This window comes from Leptodactylus fuscus, chromosome 11 (assembly GCF_031893055.1).
Source record: "Leptodactylus fuscus isolate aLepFus1 chromosome 11, aLepFus1.hap2, whole genome shotgun sequence".
Classification (NCBI taxonomy): domain Eukaryota; kingdom Metazoa; phylum Chordata; class Amphibia; order Anura; family Leptodactylidae; genus Leptodactylus; species Leptodactylus fuscus.
In genome coordinates, this window is record NC_134275.1 from 9,748,467 (window position 1) to 9,766,690 (window position 18,224).

Sequence of the window (18,224 nt, forward strand, 5' to 3'; positions counted from 1 at the left end):
GGACCCCCGTGGATCAGCTGGTTGAAGCAGCTTCAGCTTCTCAGGCCATATACCATCATGTTCATCACTCGCTTGACTCAAGTTAATGGGGCTGAACTGCAATACCAAACCCAGCCACTATATAGTGTAAGGCGCTGTGCTCGGTAAGTATTAAAATGCAGGAGTTTTCCCCATAGATATAACAAGAGAAAAAAAACACAGCAAAGACCCAATCTGCCTTCCCTGTTTTTCATGCACCGTTTTTTAGTTGAGGTTCGCTACAGGAGGCCTTAGCCTTAAAGGGGAAGTCCTGCCAGAGACCATCCCTTACAGAATGCAGGAGAAATGTTGTGTTATGTGACGGCCATTCAGGTCTGAGTCAGCCCATGGTGAGGGCGGTGCGGCCTAAATGGAAGCCATGAGATTCCACCACCACAACTGCCGCACCATCTCATGTGATATGTAACTTATGGCCTGGTCCTCCTTGATGTCCTGTCATTCCTTCCTTGTGTACATATATATATTTTTGGGGTGTCTCTGTGGTTGGAGCTGCACCTTCACTTTTTTCTTTTATTGATTTATTCCAGTGTGATCCAAAACCAAAGATGATTGTCTTCTTCCCGAGCTGTGAGTTGGTGGAGTTCCATCATACCCTGCTCAGCAATGTCCTCCCCCTGCCCAGCGACCGCCGAGACCAGGCCGTGTACCTGCGCCTGCACGGGAACATGGAGCAAGAGGTTAGTGGATGACGGGTGGTGTAGTCACCATTGTTCTATACCCCGAGTGTCAGCCTGTCATTATCCCGTACCCCGAGTGTCAGCCTGTCATTATCCAGTACCCCGAGTGTCAGCCTGTCATTATCCTGTACCCCGAGTGTCAGCCTGTCATTATCCTGTACCCCGAGTGTCAGCCTGTCATTATCCTGTACCCCGAGTATCAGCCCGTCATTATCCTGTACCCCGAGTGTTAGCCCGCCATTACCCTGTACCCCAAGTATCAGCCTGTCATTATCCTGTACCCCGTGTCAGCCTGTCATTATCCTGTACCCCCAGTGTCAGCCTGTCATTATCCTGTACCCCGAGTATCAGCCTGTCATTACCCTGTACCCCGAGTATCAGCCTGTCATTATCCTGTACCCCGAGTATCAGCCTGTCATTATCCCGTACCCCGAGTGTCAGCCTGTCATTATCCCGTACCCCGAGTGTCAGCCTGTCATTATCCCGTACCCCGAGTGTCAGCCTGTCATTATCCCGTACCCCGAGTGTCAGCCTGTCATTATCCCGTACCCCGAGTGTCAGCCTGTCATTATCCCGTACCCCGAGTGTCAGCCTGTCATTATCCCGTACCCCGAGTGCCAGCCTGTCATTATCCCGTACCCCGAGTGTCAGCCTGTCATTATCCCGTACCCCGAGTGTCAGCCTGTCATTATCCCGTACCCCGAGTGTCAGCCTGTCATTATCCCGTACCCCGAGTGTCAGCCTGACATTATCCCGTACCCCGAGTGTCAGCCTGACATTATCCCGTACCCCGAGTGTCAGCCTGACATTATCCCGTACCCCGAGTGTCAGCCTGACATTATCCCGTACCTCGAGTGTCAGCCTGACATTATCCCGTACCCCGAGTGTCAGCCTGACATTATCCCGTACCCCGAGTGTCAGCCTGTCATTATCCCGTACCCCGAGTGTCAGCCTGTCATTATCCCGTACCCCGAGTGTCAGCCTGTCATTATCCCGTACCCCGAGTGTCAGCCTGTCATTATCCCGTACCCCGAGTGTCAGCCTGTCATTATCCCGTACCCCGAGTGTCAGCCTGTCATTATCCCTTACCCCGAGTGTCAGCCTGTCATTATCCCGTACCCCGAGTGTCAGCCTGTCATTATCCCGTACCCCGAGTGTCAGCCTGTCATTATCCCGTACCCCGAGTGTCAGCCTGTCATTATCCCGTACCCCGAGTGTCAGCCTGTCATTATCCCGTACCCCGAGTGTCAGCCTGTCATTATCCCGTACCCCGAGTGTCAGCCTGTCATTATCCCGTACCCCGAGTGTCAGCCTGTCATTATCCCGTACCCCGAGTATCAGCCTGTCATTATCCTGTACCCCGAGTGTCATTCTGTCATTACCCTGTACCCTAAACCTGCCATGATGCAGCGCACATTATTAGTGAGCTGTAGCGGCAGCCTCCTGACCTCCGCCTTCTCTTTGCTCCTCGCTCGGGCACAATAAGTGTCACATTAGCAGCAGGTTTGGTGATGTTTGAGCGCTGGAAATGTGCAGCCGTCTTCATCCTCATGGCCACCTGAGGGTCTTTATTGGACTAATCCTCTCCTGACCAGCTGCTCACCGCCTCGTTGGCCGCCTCCCAGGGAGGGCAAGGCATGGGGGGCAATTAGTTCCTGATGTCCTCACATTAGGAGCCTTAATGGAACTAAACAGGGTCTCCCAGATGGCGGCACTCCATCTCACATTGGAAACAAATTAATAGTATCCTCCTTGCTCCCCTGTTATTTTAAGCGGCCACACCCCGCAGTAAGTGCAGGGGACAATGCTGGCGGATACAAAGGCACAAATCATCCCAGTAACCGGATCCCTTTAATCTGCCCAGCAGGAGATGCTGCAGGAGATACCGCGGGCTCAGCACTAAAAACCTGCACACCCTGCCCAGGACTTGGGATTTTAAATGTAGCTCAGTTAGTACTGCCATAGCGCAGACCAGGCAATGGACTCTGGGCTACATCTCTCTATATATCATATATGATATGACACTTGCTGGTATATAAGTATATATGCTCTCCAAACCAGACGCCCTAAATAAATGCAGACCAGACCAAGATGGAATGGTTTCTAGACCAAGTACCCTAAATAAATCTATACCCCAGACCCCTCCAGAAATACAGACCACCTGCCCAGACCAGAACACCTCCTGCTACCAGACTGCAGGGGGCAGGAGAGGTTCCTCTATGTATTATCACATCTTACCCTGGGCAGGAGAGATGAAGGCTGTATAAATCTGCCATATTGTGTGCACTCACTGGCTGCAAGAAGAAATCTTAAAAGTAATGATAGTGATATTTCTGGACCCAATCCAGCTTTTCCAGATCCAGATATACTCTTGACTTGAAGATGTAAATACTAGTTTATATAATATACTGTTATTACACTCCATGTATTCTGGATTACAGGAAAGGACGGATGTTTTCCAGCAGTTCACTGCCGCCCGGGCCGGGATCCTGCTGTGTACGGTGAGTAGACTTGTTACTATCATATGTGACCCCCAACTTGGATGCACGGGATCATTGAAGTGTCTGAAGATGGTGAATCTGCAATTGTGTACATTGTATTGATCCATGTTTAGTGCATTGCATCGGTCAAAGATCACCCTGAAGCCCTTCCAGCTCCTTCAGCTCTTGCTGGTAGTCAGTAACCGTGAGGACATCCTCCCATTCCTCTCATTGATTACATTCTGGTATCAGAGAAGGAAAGATCAGAAGTATTTCCCTCATCGTTACACAATACAATTGCAAGGAATGCTGGGAGTTGTAGTCCAACAGAGACATTAGCAAGGGAGGAAGTAGCTAACTTCTCCTGTTCTGACTGTCTGGGCTAAAACTGTAAAAATTCAGGCAGCAGGGCTGCAAACACAGGTAGCAGATTTATTGTCGGCCCTGAGACCCCAGATGTGCCCCGGGCAGCAGGTTGGCGCCCCATGTCTGCCCAGTTGTCGTGATGTACAGATTGGGGAATTGTCTTTCCTGCAATTTCCTGACAGTAAACCTCTAGCCTTCTGTCTCCCAGACCTTGCCTAGACCTTGAAGAAGGTGGAAGACTCTGGCCTGGCAGGTGTCAGAAAGCGGCGCCTCCTCCTGGTGCCCGGCCCTCGTATGCCCTTCATCTCCCCTCCACTGGCAGGAGACGGCTGAGTTTAATATCCCTTCTTTGCGGCTCTGGCACGGTTCAGCAGCAGCCAGTTTGTGATCGCCATCGTACGGCCCGCCAGCCTGCTGCCCGCTACAGAAGGCAGCGCAATTAGCTACCTAATCGTGGCAGCTGTTGATCGGAGAACGTGTGAAGCTTGGAGCGTCCTACCCACCGCCAACTTGTAAATTACACCCATCTAGAGTAATTAGTGCCGAAAACGGCTTATCCAGGAGGAGGAGCTCCGATTAACCGCTTCGGCACCAGGGGAGGAGGCTGGGCCATGCCGCCACTTTCCTCAATGGGACAGGTAGATGGTTCGGGCGTAATGACTTGCTGAAGTCAAAGATATATTCTTAGCAAGTTGGAACGGCGCACCTGGTAAATCGATGATTTGACTGGTGTAGCTCAGACTTAGTTCTGCTTGCTTGAGCTTCCTCTGCGAGCCCTGGAAGGCACAGATGGAAATCAGCTTGCTCAGGTGCCCGCCTGTCAGCCGGATTAAAATGACTCATTTATTTACCGTGGAAGCACACCCAGTATGGCAGCTAGCAGGGCGAACATCTCCGCCAGAGACATGGAGGCAGCCGTCCCGCCCTTTCCGTCCTGCCAAAAGTCATTATTGCCGAGCGTAGAGAGGCCCCAGCAGGGGAGGGTCCCCCGCCGTTACGGCGACAGATTGGGCTGAGTAATAAAGTCAGGCTGAGCCGTGCACGGGAGGCCAAGACTCTTGGCTGGAGGCACCAGAATATGGCAACACGAGTTAACGTGGCTGAGTAAACAGCAAAACATTTTCTAAATGACCTTTTTGCTCCCCCCTTCTCCTCTTCCCTCCTCCTCCTCTGATGCCACAGTGAAGATGAGCTGTAGGTAGGCACCACGCCAGGAACGGGCAAGGTGGACGCACTAAATTCTGCTGCAGTCTGGGGTTACATTGGAAGAAAGTCAGCCTTATCCCGCGCAGCAATGGCTCTGAGGACTGAGCTCGTCCTTCCTGCACATGTTCCTCTCATTGATGCTCAGATTATCCTTCAGCTATTATACTATCATACTTGTACTGTATTAGTCATATGAGCTTACCCATGTTTTATGAGCATACACATAGCCCTGCCTTCATGTTATAAGAGCATGCACTCAGCCCTGTCCCCATGCGGTATGAGCATGCATACAGACCTGCACCCATGCGGCATGAGCATGCACACAGCCCTGCGCTTATACGGTATGAGCATGCACACAGCCCTGCGCTTATACGGTATGAGCATGCATACAGACCTGCACCTATGCTGAATAAGCATGCACACAGACCTGCTCCCATACGGTATGAGCATGCACACAGACCTGCACCCATGCGGCATGAGCATGCACACAGCCCTGCGCTTATACGGTATGAGCATGCACACAGCCCTGCGCTTATACGGTATGAGCATGCACACAGCCCTGCACCGATGCGATATAAGCATGCTCTCAGCCCTGTCCCCTTGTTGCATGATCATGCGCTCAGCCCTGCACCCATGCTGTATGAGCTTGCTTACTGACCTGCAGCCATACGGTATGTGCATGCACATAGCCATGCACCCATGTGGTATAATCATGCACACAGCCCTGCACCCATGCAATATGGGAATGCACACAGCCCTGCACCCATGCGATATGAGCATGCACACAGCCCTGCACCCTTGTGGTATGGGCGTGCACACAGACCTGCACCCATGTGATATGGGAATGCACACAGCCCTGCACCTGTGTGATATGGGCATGCACACAGACCTGCACCCGTGTGATATGGGAATGCACACAGCCCTGCACCCATGCTGCATGAGCATGCACACAGCCCTGCACCCATGCTGCATGAGCATGCACACAGCCCTGCACCCATTCTGCATGAGCATGCACACAGCCCTGCACCCATGCTGCATGAGCATGCACACAGCCCTGCACCCATGCTGCATGAGCATGCACACAGCCCTGCACCCATGCTGCATGAGCATGCACACAGCCCTGCACCCATGCTGCATGAGCATTCACACAGCCCTGCACCCATGCTGCATGAGCATTCACACAGCCCTGCACCCATGCTGCATGAGAATGCACACAGCCTGCACCCATGCGATATGAGCATTCACTCAGTCCTGCACCCATGGCATAGAAGCACATCTACATAAACTATATTGCACCTTAGTCTTGTGTACCCCAGGACCTCTCCCTGCTCTATCATGTGTAGATGGATGGAATCTGGTCTGACATCTTTATTCTTTTTCCCAGGATGTTGCTGCTCGGGGCCTGGATCTCCCCCAAGTCACCTGGATTGTACAGGTAAGTCTCTCTCATCCCTCTCACCCCTACCTTCTGCAGAGGTCTACTACTGGGTAATTTTATTTCACTTCTCATCTTAAATACTCTGGTCTGGTGTGAACCATCCTAATATTTAACTAGCAGCATTGAACCTCATTGTTTTTACTCTATGCCCACTGATACTCACAAGAACAGTCGCCCATCTCCATAAATACCATGATACTAGGGAAGTGTGTGTTTACCCTGCAGGAAAGATGGAGAAGGGGCCGAGGCTTCTTATATCTCCAGCCGTTCCCTGTATAAATTGGGGCTGGCAGGTGACCGTGTTCCTACGTGTATGTATATACAAACATCCCTGCTGTATAGAACCCTGCTCTCGCCCTGATTCACTCATCAAGCGCCAGGCTGCAGCCTTAAGATTGCTGAGCTTGCCCGGTGTCACCTACCCATCCGTCTCCTCAGCGGTGTCTCTGAGAATAGATGCAAGCAGGCTAACGATGAGACAGGGAGCGGGGTGAGAGGGAGAGATCGGCAGAGGACAGCTTCTCTGGAGATTGGGCCCATTAGCTCCACATCTAGCATGCATTTTGTCTTCACATGTCAGAGCGCAGCGTTCCCCTGACAGCCACATCTGAACACATCCTTCTTTTCTAGTGTTAAGGAGCTGCACTGGCATCTGATATATTCCTCATGGGCTGCCGGGAAAGGCCGGGCTCAGTGTTATATGTGGGGTAATTAGGGCTGCAAGAATTCATCCCAACAATACGTCATTCACCGCACACACATCTCTCCCTGTCAAGATATCCGTGTCACAGCTTCAAGTTCTAGAACCCGGGCTGAAAAATGTCTGTCTGTGTCTAACTCTATATCTACTCAGCCCAACAGGAGAGATGGGGCAAATCTGAGAAATGATCACCACACATTGAGAAAGTTATTGCACTGATGAGATGGCAGCGGCCATAATAACTGTGGTGCCAGAGGGGAATACAGGCGGTATACTAATGTACATAATACACTGCTACAGTACCGCCCCCTATGTACAAAATTATAACTACTATAATACTACCTCCTATGTACAAGAATATAACTACTATAATACTGCTCCTATGTACAAGAATATAACTACTATAATACTACTCCTATGTACAAGAATATAACTACTATAATACTACTCCTATATACAAGAATATAACTACTATAATACTACTCCTATGTACAAGAATATAACTACTATAATACTACTCCTATGTACAAGAATATAACTACTATAATACTACTCCTATGTACAAGAATATAACTACTATAATACTGCTCCTATGTACAAGAATATAACTACTATAATACTACCTCCTATGTACAAGAATATAACTACTATAATACTACCTCCTATGTACAAGAATATAACTGCTATAATACTACTCCTATGTACAAGAATATAACTACTATAATACTACCTCCTATGTACAAGAATATAACTACTATAATACTACTCCTATGTACAAGAATATAACTACTATAATACTACCTCCTACGTACAAGAATATAACTACTATAATACTACTCCTATGTACAAGAATATAACTACTATAATACTGCTCCTATGTACAAGAATATAACTACTATAATACTACCCCTATGTACAAGAATATAACTACTATAATACTACTCCTATGTACAAGAATATAACTACTATAATACTGCTCCTATGTACAAGAATATAACTACTATAATACTGCTCCTATGTACAAGAATATAACTACTATAATACTACTCCTATATACAAGAATATAACTACTATAATACTACTCCTATGTACAAGAATATAACTACTATAATACTGCTCCTATGTACAAGAATATAACTACTATAATACTGCACCATAGATTAAAGTGGAATGGTCTTGCCTTGTTAGATGTGTATTTCTGACTACTGTAAGTTCCTATTCATGTGACATTATGACAGTGAGCGCTTGGTGTAATATGTACTATATACGGTATATACATGTATGCATGAAATGATCTTGTGTGATTTTTTTTTTTTTTTTTTTTTTTTTTTTTACCTTTAATATTCTCCACAGTACAACGCTCCGGCATCTGCTGCAGAGTATATTCACCGTGTTGGACGTACTGCCCGTCTCGGCGCCCGTGGCAGTAGTCTGCTCTTCCTAATCCCATCTGAAGTTGAATATGTCCAGACTTTGGAGAATCACAAGATCAGGTAGGACACACAACTTACTTTCATAATGAGGTTTTGGATTGCAGTACCACTGAATACCTTTTCATGTTATGGGGGCGGAGTATTGAAACCTTTTATAACTGAGTGTGATGGGAAAGGAAGTCTCATGAGATGTTTCAGGCACAGTCAACCATATTGGAGGCCATAGACAGTCGTCACCCCCCCCCCCCCCCCCCCCCCCCACACACACACACACACACACACACTATACAAGTAACATGAGCTCTTCCTATTACTTGGTATCTTCCTCCAGTAGCTCCTGATGGGTCTTGTGTATTCATCTGTAATGTTATAACATTGTCGTCTTCTCAGTGTCTCCGAGATCAAGATGGAGGAAATACTAACCAACCTGCTGATGGAGGATTTCCTCATAATAAAGCGTGGGAAGGTGAGAAAATGGCGGTATATAGAGGGCTAGTTATAGACTAGATGCCAGAAAAGTGACTGCACCAGCAGAATAGAGAGCGCAGCTCTGGAGTATAATACAGGATAAGTAATATAATGTATGTACACAGTGACTGCACCAGCAGAATAGTGAGCGCAGCTCTGGAGTATAATACAGGATAAATAATGTAATGTATGTACACAGTGACTGCACCAGCAGAATAGTGAGCGCAGCTGTGGGGTATAATACAGGATAAGTAATGTAATGTATGTACACAGTGACTGCACCAGCAGAATAGTGAGCGCAGCTCTGGGGTATAATACAGGATAAGTAATGTAATGTATGTACACAGTGACTGTACCAGCAGAATAGTGAGCGCAGCTCTGGAGTATAATACAGGATAAGTAATGTATGTACACAGTGACTGTACCAGCAGAATAGTGAGCGCAGCTCTGGAGTATAATACAGGATAAGTAATGTAATGTATGTACACAGTGACTGTACCAGCAGAATAGTGAGCGCAGCTCTGGAGTATAATACAGGATAAGTAATGTAATGTATGTACACAGTGACTGTATCAGCAGAATAGTGAGCGCAGCTCTGAAGTATAATACAGGATAAGTAATGTAATGTATGTACACAGTGACTGCACCAGCAGAATAGTGAGCGCAGCTCTGGAGTATAATACTACCAGCAGAATAGTGAGCGCAGCACTGGAGTATAATACAGGATAAGTAATGTAATGTATGTACACAGTGACTGTACCAGCAGAATAGTGAGTGCAGCTCTGGAGTATAATACAGGATAAGTAATGTAATGTATGTACACAGTGACTGCACCAGCAGAATAGTGAGTGCAGCTCTGTAGTATAATACTACCAGCAGAATAGTGAGCGCAGCTCTGGAGTATTCAGAATAATGAGCGCAGCTCTGGAGTATAATACAGGATAAGTAATGTAATGTATGTACACAGTGACTGCACCAGCAGAATAGTGAGCGCAGCTCTGGAGTATAATACAGGATAAGTAATGTATGTACTCAGTGACTGTACCAGCAGAATAGTGAGCGCAGCTCTGGAGTATAATACAGGATAAGTAATGTAATGTATGTACACAGTGACTGCACCAGCAGAATAGTGAGCGCAGCTCTGGAGTATAATACAGGATAAGTAATGTAATGTATGTACACAGTGACTGCACCAGCAGAATAGTGAGCGCAGCTCTGGAGTATAATACAGGATAAGTATTGTAATGTCTGTACACAGTGACTGTACCAGCAGAATAGTGAGCGCAGCTCTGGAGTATAATACAGGATAAGTAATGTAAGTACACAGTGACTGTACCAGCAGAATAGTGAGCGCAGCTCTGGAGTATAATACAGGATAAGTAATGTAATGTATGTACACAGTGACTGCACCAGCAGAATAGTGAGCGCAGCTCTGGAGTATAATACTACCAGCAGAATAGTGAGCGCAGCACTGGAGTATAATACAGGATAAGTAATGTAATGTATGTACACAGTGACTGTACCAGCAGAATAGTGAGTGCAGCTCTGGAGTATAATACAGGATAAGTAATGTAATGTATGTACACAGTGACTGCACCAGCAGAATAGTGAGTGCAGCTCTGTAGTATAATACTACCAGCAGAATAGTGAGCGCAGCTCTGGAGTATTCAGAATAGTGAGCGCAGCTCTGGAGTATAATACAGGATAAGTAATGTAATGTATGTACACAGTGACTGTATCAGCAGAATAGTGAGCGCAGCTCTGGAGTATAATACAGGATAAGTAATGTAATGTATGTACACAGTGACTGTACCAGCAGAATAGTGAGCGCAGCTCTGGAGTATAATACAGGATAAGTAATGTATGTACTCAGTGACTGTACCAGCAGAATAGTGAGCGCAGCTCTGGAGTATAATACAGGATAAGTAATGTAATGTATGTACACAGTGACTGCACCAGCAGAATAGTGAGCGCAGCTCTGGAGTATAATACAGGATAAGTAATGTAATGTATGTACACAGTGACTGCACCAGCAGAATAGTGAGCGCAGCTCTGGAGTATAATACAGGATAAGTATTGTAATGTCTGTACACAGTGACTGTACCAGCAGAATAGTGAGCGCAGCTCTGGAGTATAATACAGGATAAGTAATGTAAGTACACAGTGACTGTACCAGCAGAATAGTGAGCGCAGCTCTGGAGTATAATACAGGATAAGTAATGTAAGTACACAGTGACTGCACCAGCAGAATAGTGAGCGCAGCTCTGGAGTATAATACAGAATAAGTAATGTAATGTATGTACACAGTGACTGCACCAGCAGAATAGTGAGCGCAGCTCTGTAGTATAATACTACCAGCAGAATAGTGAGCGCAGCTCTGGAGTATTCAGAATAGTGAGCGCAGCTCTGGAGTATAATACAGGATAAGTAATGTAATGTATGTACACAGTGACTGTATCAGCAGAATAGTGAGCGCAGCTCTGGAGTATAATACAGGATAAGTAATGTAATGTATGTACACAGTGACTGTACCAGCAGAATAGTGAGCGCAGCTTTGGAGTACAATATATCGTCTCCACTTCCTCGCCATACACTTTCATACATTGCGTCCATCCTCTATATAGCGGCCGCATATACCATCATTCTCCAGGTCACTTGGCCTCCATTGAGCCTCTGTCTTGTGGCCAGGATGTAGCAGGTGGAAGAAGACGAGATGTTACTTAAGGAGATCTTGGCTCCGGAGAGGGGGAGCCGCATCCCCGAGCCTCTCCCCCCTCCCCCCTCCCTTTGTAATATATTGTCATATTATCACTAATCCCCTGGCAGTTGTGACATTGAGACAAGTCATCTGTCACTTAAGATTGAGCGCTCTTTAATTTTCTGCCGCTCTCTCAGCAGGGCAGGCTTCAATTTGAGGTCTTTATTGGAATTCTTGAAGACTCTCTCGCCTTCTCCTGCCGATCTGAGATCTATTCTGAGCCCTGTTACAGAAAGTCTACAGTAACCAACAGAGGGATTGAGCCGGGGCTTGGGCTCTGTTTATTTAACGCTTTAGCGGGATTTTTTCCCTGCTCGCTCCCCCCCCTCCCCCCCGGCCAGCCGGCTTTCCAATATTACTTTAAGTAGTGTTGTGTTCACACAGACCCCCGTTACCTCTCACCCCCCCCCCCCCTCGCTGCCGCTCCCCTTTCTTCTTCTCATTAATCTGGAGATGTTAACAGGATGGAGGGGCGTGCGAGGAGGGGGAGGGGGGAGATGGCGGCGACGCGGGATTATATTTTTGTATTTCCTGCGTTATTAAAGTGCTTTAGTTTTAATATCGCCGGATTGTGTCCACCTGGGCAGACGCCTAACTTGCGCAATTTTGCATTAATATTAAAAAAATAATAATAAAAATCTGAAAAAGTTCCATTGACAGCGGGACTTAAAGGGATAGGCGCTCACCTCGCCGCGGATTTGTGGCGGGATCATTTGTAGCCTAAAATTCAGGTTTATGATGTTATTTTATTATATGATATTTGTGTTTGCGTGAGGAGGGGGATGGGGGGAGGGATTCGCGCTTCACTCCGATCGATGGCGTCTTATAGTTCCTTGCCGTTTCCTATAGATCTGCTTGCTGTCAGTGAATACTGCCCCGGTGTATTACTGCTTACAGCTGAGGGTCTGTTACAGAGGTGTCCGGCCAAGACCTTTACTGCACCGATACAATGGAACAAAGTTTCAAGACTGGGAGGAGAGGCGTCACAGCTCGCGGAGCATTGTCTACACTGTAACAAACCCCCAGCTGTGACATCTGTTAGGATCTGGTTATATGAGACAAAACTCCTTTAGATATCCTGAGGGGCAGCCTGAGACTCGTATCTCCTTCATATTCACATATGGCCGACTGTAGGACAGGGGAATACAATCTATTACTATCTGTTATCAGCCATGTCAGGAGGGGAGAGGCCGACTGTAGAACAGGAGAATACAATCTATTACTATCTGTTATCAGCCATGTCAGGAGAGGAGAGGCCGACTGTAGGACAGGGGAATACAATCTATTACTATCTGTTATCAGCCATGTCAGGAGAGGCCGACTGTAGGACAGGGGAATACAATCTATTACTATCTGTTATCAGTCATGTCAGGAGAGGAGAGGCCGACTGTAGGACAGGGGAATACAATCTATTACTATCTGTTATCAGCCATGTCAGAAGGGGAGAGGCCGACTGTAGAACAGGAGAATACAATCTATTACTATCTGTTATCAGCCATGTCAGGAGAGGAGAGGCCGACTGTAGGACAGGGAATACAATCTATTACTCTCTGTTATCAGCCATGTCAGGAGAGGCCGACTGTAGGACAGGGGAATACAATCTATTACTCTCTGTTATCAGCCATGTCAGGAGAGGAGAGACCGACTGTAGGACAGGGGAATACAATCTATTACTATCTGTTATCAGCCACGTCAGGAGAGGAGAGACCGACTGTAGGACAGGGGAATACAATCTATTACTCTCTGTTATCAGCCATGTCAGGAGGGGAGAGGCCGACTGTAGGACAGGGGAATACAATCTATTACTATCTGTTATCAGCCATGTCAGGAGAGGAGAGGCCGACTGTAGGACAGGGGAATACAATCTATTACTATCTGTTATCAGCCATGTCAGGAGAGGAGAGGCCGACTGTAGGACAGGAGAATACAGTCTATTACTATCTGTTATCAGCCATGTCAGGAGAGGCCGACTGTAGGACAGGGGCAGGGGCGTAACTACCGTGGTAGCAGCAGTAGCAGCTGCCACAGGGCCCGGGCCATTAGGGGGCCCGGTGACAGCCGCTACCGCTGCGTTTTTTTTTTTTTTTTTTAAAAAAAGTCCGTTACGGGCCCCATTCACTTGCCGATCCTGGCTGGGCCGGGATCGGCAAGTGACACCGCGGGGCCCACAGAGGCTATCATTATACTCGGGGGTCTTTGCAGACCCCCGAGTATAATGATCGGCGCACCGGGAGGGGTAAGGTAACATAAAAAACAGTGTTACTTACCTCTCCGCGATCCTGCCAGGCCTCCGTCATTTGTGTCTGACGTCTCTGACGTCACATGACCCAGGCCAGCATCCCGGGTCATGTGACGTCTGACGTCATTAAAGCTGGACAAGAGCGGACAGGACAGCCGACAGGAACAGGTAAGCAACTATCTCTGTTCTTTTAATGGTTTTAATCCCCCGGGTCTCCGATTATTATACTCTGGGGTCTTTTCAGACCCCAGAGTATAATAAATGTTTATAGGTGTCCACAGTGGGACATATGGGGACACTATGGGGGATAATACTGTGTGTGCAGGGGCACTATAGGGGTTAATAATACTGTGTGTGCATTGGACACTATAGGGGTTAATACTGTGTGTGCATTGGACACTATAGGGGTTAATACTGTGTGTGCATTGGAAACTATAGGGGTTAATAATACTGTGTGTGCAGGGGACACTATAGGGGTAAATACTGTGTGTGCAGGGGACACTATGGGGGATAATACTGTGTGTGCATTGGAAACTATAGGGGTTAATAATACTGTGTGCAGGGGACACTATAGGGGTAAATACTGTGTGTGCAGGGGGCACTATGGGGGATAATACTGTGTGCATTGGACACTATAGGGGTTAATACTGTGTGTGCATTGGACACTATAGGGGTTAATACTGTGTGTGCATTGGACACTATAGGGGTTAATACTGTGTGTGCATTGGACACTATAGGGGTTAATACTGTGTGTGCATTGGACACTATAGGGGTTAATACTGTGTGTGCAGGGGACACTATAGGGGTTAATACTGTGTGTGCAGGGGACACTATAGGGGTTAATACTGTGTGTGCAGGGGACACTATAGGGGTTAATACTGTGTGTGCAGGGGACACTATAGGGGTTAATACTGTGTGTGCATTGGACACTATAGGGGTTAATACTGTGTGTGCAGGGGACACTATTGGGGATAATACTGTGTGCAGGGCTTACTAAGGGACATAATAGAGTGCGGAGGAGGGGGTCAGTCGAGGTCTTCGGCATCGGTTTGGGGAGGGGGGGCCCCATGTCAAAAGTTCGCCACGGGGCCCCGCCATTCCTAGTTACGCCACTGGACAGGGGAATACAATCTATTACTATCTGTTATCAGCCATGTCAGGAGAGGAGAGGCCGACTGTAGGACAGGGGAATACAATCTATTACTATCTGTTATCAGCCATGTCAGGAGAGGAGAGGCCGACTGTAGGACAGGGGAATACAATCTATTACTATTACTATATGTTATCAGCCATTTCATTCTAGAAGCAGTACTTGAATGTCTACGAATATGCTCAACAGTTTAGTCAGGCTACATATCAGTATGAAAAATACTCCATTCAGGTACTTCAGAAAAGATGAGTGGCAACACCAGTGAGACTTGTCATAATGGCGATATTAGTCACCACCCAGCTTTCCCTAAGTGCAGAATTCCAGTTTTGTCTGCTCGTGTTGTAGTGTGCTTTGTCTCATTTACTTGTGTTGAGAAAACTGGATAACTTCAGAATTAATATTGAATTGCCTGAGCTGAGTTTTTAACAACTTTGAAGAAAGGGTTAATGCACAGTGCTGTCTCATGAGCGCCCCCCGCCTCCTGCCCACATTTTATTACAGTGTAATTTCTCTTCTTTTACCATTAATATTGGAAGGATTACCCCTCCCCCCCCCGGCCCCGGAGACGATCGCTGTGTCATTATACTGTTATTAAATCTATTCTAAACGCCTTTATTATTCACCCACCGCACTCACCAGCTTTTAATTTACCCCCCCACCACAGAAAGCCAACTCAGCAGACCCCCAGGCTGTACGAGAAAGGGCCACCGTCTTACAGACAAAGTTTGAAGATTACGTACATGGCAGCAATGAGGCGGCATTATCTGCAAAGAAGGGTAAGAAATGTCCTGCTATGTTATATTAGATATACCGTATTCTGGAACATAGGGGGCAGTATTATAGTAGTTATATTCTTGTACATAGGAATAGTATTATAGTAGTTATATTCTTGTACATAGGAGTAGTATTATAGTAGTTATATTCTTGTACATAGGAGCAGTATTATAGTAGTTATATTCTTGTACATAGGAGTAGTATTATAGTAGTTATATTCTTGTACATAGTAGCAGTATTATAGTAGTTATATTCTTGTACATAGGAGCAGTATTATAGTAGTTATATTCTTGTACATAGGAGCAGTATTATAGTAGTTATATTCTTGTACATAGGAGCAGTATTATAGTAGTTATATTCTTGTACATAGGAGTAGTATTATAGTAGTTATATTCTTGTACATAGGAGCAGTATTATAGTAGTTATATTCTTGTACATAGGAGCAGTATTATAGTAGTGATATTCTTGTACATAGGAGGTAGTATTATAGTAGTTATATTCTTGTACATAGGAGGTAGTATTATAGTAGTTATATTCTTGTACATAGGAGGTAGTATTATAGTAGTTATATTCTTGTACATAAGAGGTAGTATTATAGTAGTTATATTCTTGTACATAGGAGCAGTATTATAGTAGTTATATTCTTGTACATAGGAGCAGTATTATAGTAGTTATATTCTTGTACATAGGAAGCAGTATTATAGTAGTTATATTCTTGTACATAGGAGGTAGTATTATAGTAGTTATATTCTTGTACATAGGAGGTAGTATTATAGTAGTTATATTCTTGTACATAGGAGGTAGTATTATAGTAGTTATATTCTTGTACATAGGAGCAGTATTATAGTTGTTATATTCTTGTACATAGGAGCAGTATTATAGTAGTTATATTCTTGTACATAGGAGGTAGTATTATAGTAGTTATATTCTTGTACATAGGAGGTAGTATTATAGTAGTTATATTCTTGTACATAGGAGTAGTATTCTAGTAGTTATATTCTTGTACATAGGAGGTAGTATTATAGTAGTTATATTCTTGTACATAGGAGTAGTATTATAGTAGTTATATTCTTGTACATAGGAGTAGTATTATAGTAGTTATATTCTTGTACATAGGAGGTAGTATTATAGTAGTTATATTCTTGTACATAGGAGGTAGTATTATAGTAGTTATATTCTTGTACATAGGAGTAGTATTATAGTAGTTATATTCTTGTACATAGGAGTAGTATTATAGTAGTTATATTCTTGTACATAGGAGGTAGTATTATAGTAGTTATATTCTTATACATAGGAGGTAGTATTATAGTAGTTATATTCTTGTACATAGGAGGTAGTATTATAGTAGTTATATTCTTGTACATAGGAGCAGTATTATAGTAGTTATATTCTTGTACATAGGAGCAGTATTATAGTTGTTATATTCTTGTACATAGGAGCAGTATTGTAGTACCGTATTTTCCGGACTATAAGCCGCACATAAAAACCTACGATTTCCTCAGAAATCGTAAGTGCGGCTTATAGTCCGGTGCGGCTTATATATGGATGGAAGCGGCGGCAAAGACTGCGTGCCGCTTCCATACATACATAAAAGGCACCGTAAGGGTGCATTCACACTACCGAACGCCGGCGTGTATCACAGCCGTACACGCCGGCGTTACAGCAGGGCTGCCGGACACTTCCTATTCATTTCTATGGGAGCAGGCATGCGAGCGCTCCCCATAGAAATGAATGGACAGACACTTCCCATTCATTTCTATGGGAGCCGGCATGCGAGCGCTCCCTATAGAAATGAATGGAAAAAAGCAGTCCATTCATTTCTATGGGGAGCGCTCGCATGCCTGCTCCCATAGAAATGAATAGGAAGTGTCCGGCAGCCCTGCTGTCACGCTGAAACAGAACGTGAAACTTACCCAGCGGTGCAGGGCGGGCGGGCATTCAGGCCTCCTCTGCCTCCGATGTTCCGTCCTTCTCCTCCGGCGCTCGCTGATAGTGGCCTGGGCGCATGCGCAATATCATAATGCTTCTACTGCGCATGTGCCCTGGCCATTATCAGCTTGCGAGCGCCGGAGGAGGACGGAACATCGGAGGAAGAGGAGGCCTGAATGCCCGCCCACCCTACACCGCTCGGTAAGTTTCACATTCTGTTTCAGGCTTTTATTTTAAAACGGGGGGGGGTGGGGGGGGGTAGTTTAATCTAACGTTTACGGTTGGGCTCTATCAGCATGATTTTGCTGATAGAGCCCCTCCTCGCCTGCCGAGCGCTTCCAATAGAGGCGGCTGGCACGCGGGGGGTTAAGCGGCCGCTGGCAAAGTCTGCCTGCCGCCGCTTTCAATAAGATATAATGCGCACCGGACTGCGGCTTATAGTCCGGTGCGCCTTATATATGAACCAAGACGGACTATAAGGCGCTCATGGGCAATGCGGCTTATAGTCCAGTGCGCCTTATAGTCCGTAAAATACGGTAGTTATATTCTTGTACATAGGAGCAGTAT

At 46.0% G+C, this 18,224-nt stretch overlaps 1 protein-coding gene across 1 annotated transcript in view; it reads left to right on the forward strand.

The window, feature by feature from the left end:
* The window catches only part of DDX31 (DEAD-box helicase 31), a 34,642-nt gene that overhangs the window by 5,767 nt on the left and 10,651 nt on the right, over nt 1-18,224 (forward strand). Inside the window, exons 13-18 of the mRNA XM_075260282.1 lie at nt 567-716; nt 3,158-3,217; nt 6,153-6,203; nt 8,260-8,399; nt 8,730-8,805; nt 15,619-15,730. Coding sequence (XP_075116383.1) covers nt 567-716; nt 3,158-3,217; nt 6,153-6,203; nt 8,260-8,399; nt 8,730-8,805; nt 15,619-15,730 — 589 coding nt within the window. The remainder of the gene's footprint in view (nt 1-566; nt 717-3,157; nt 3,218-6,152; nt 6,204-8,259; nt 8,400-8,729; nt 8,806-15,618; nt 15,731-18,224) is intronic.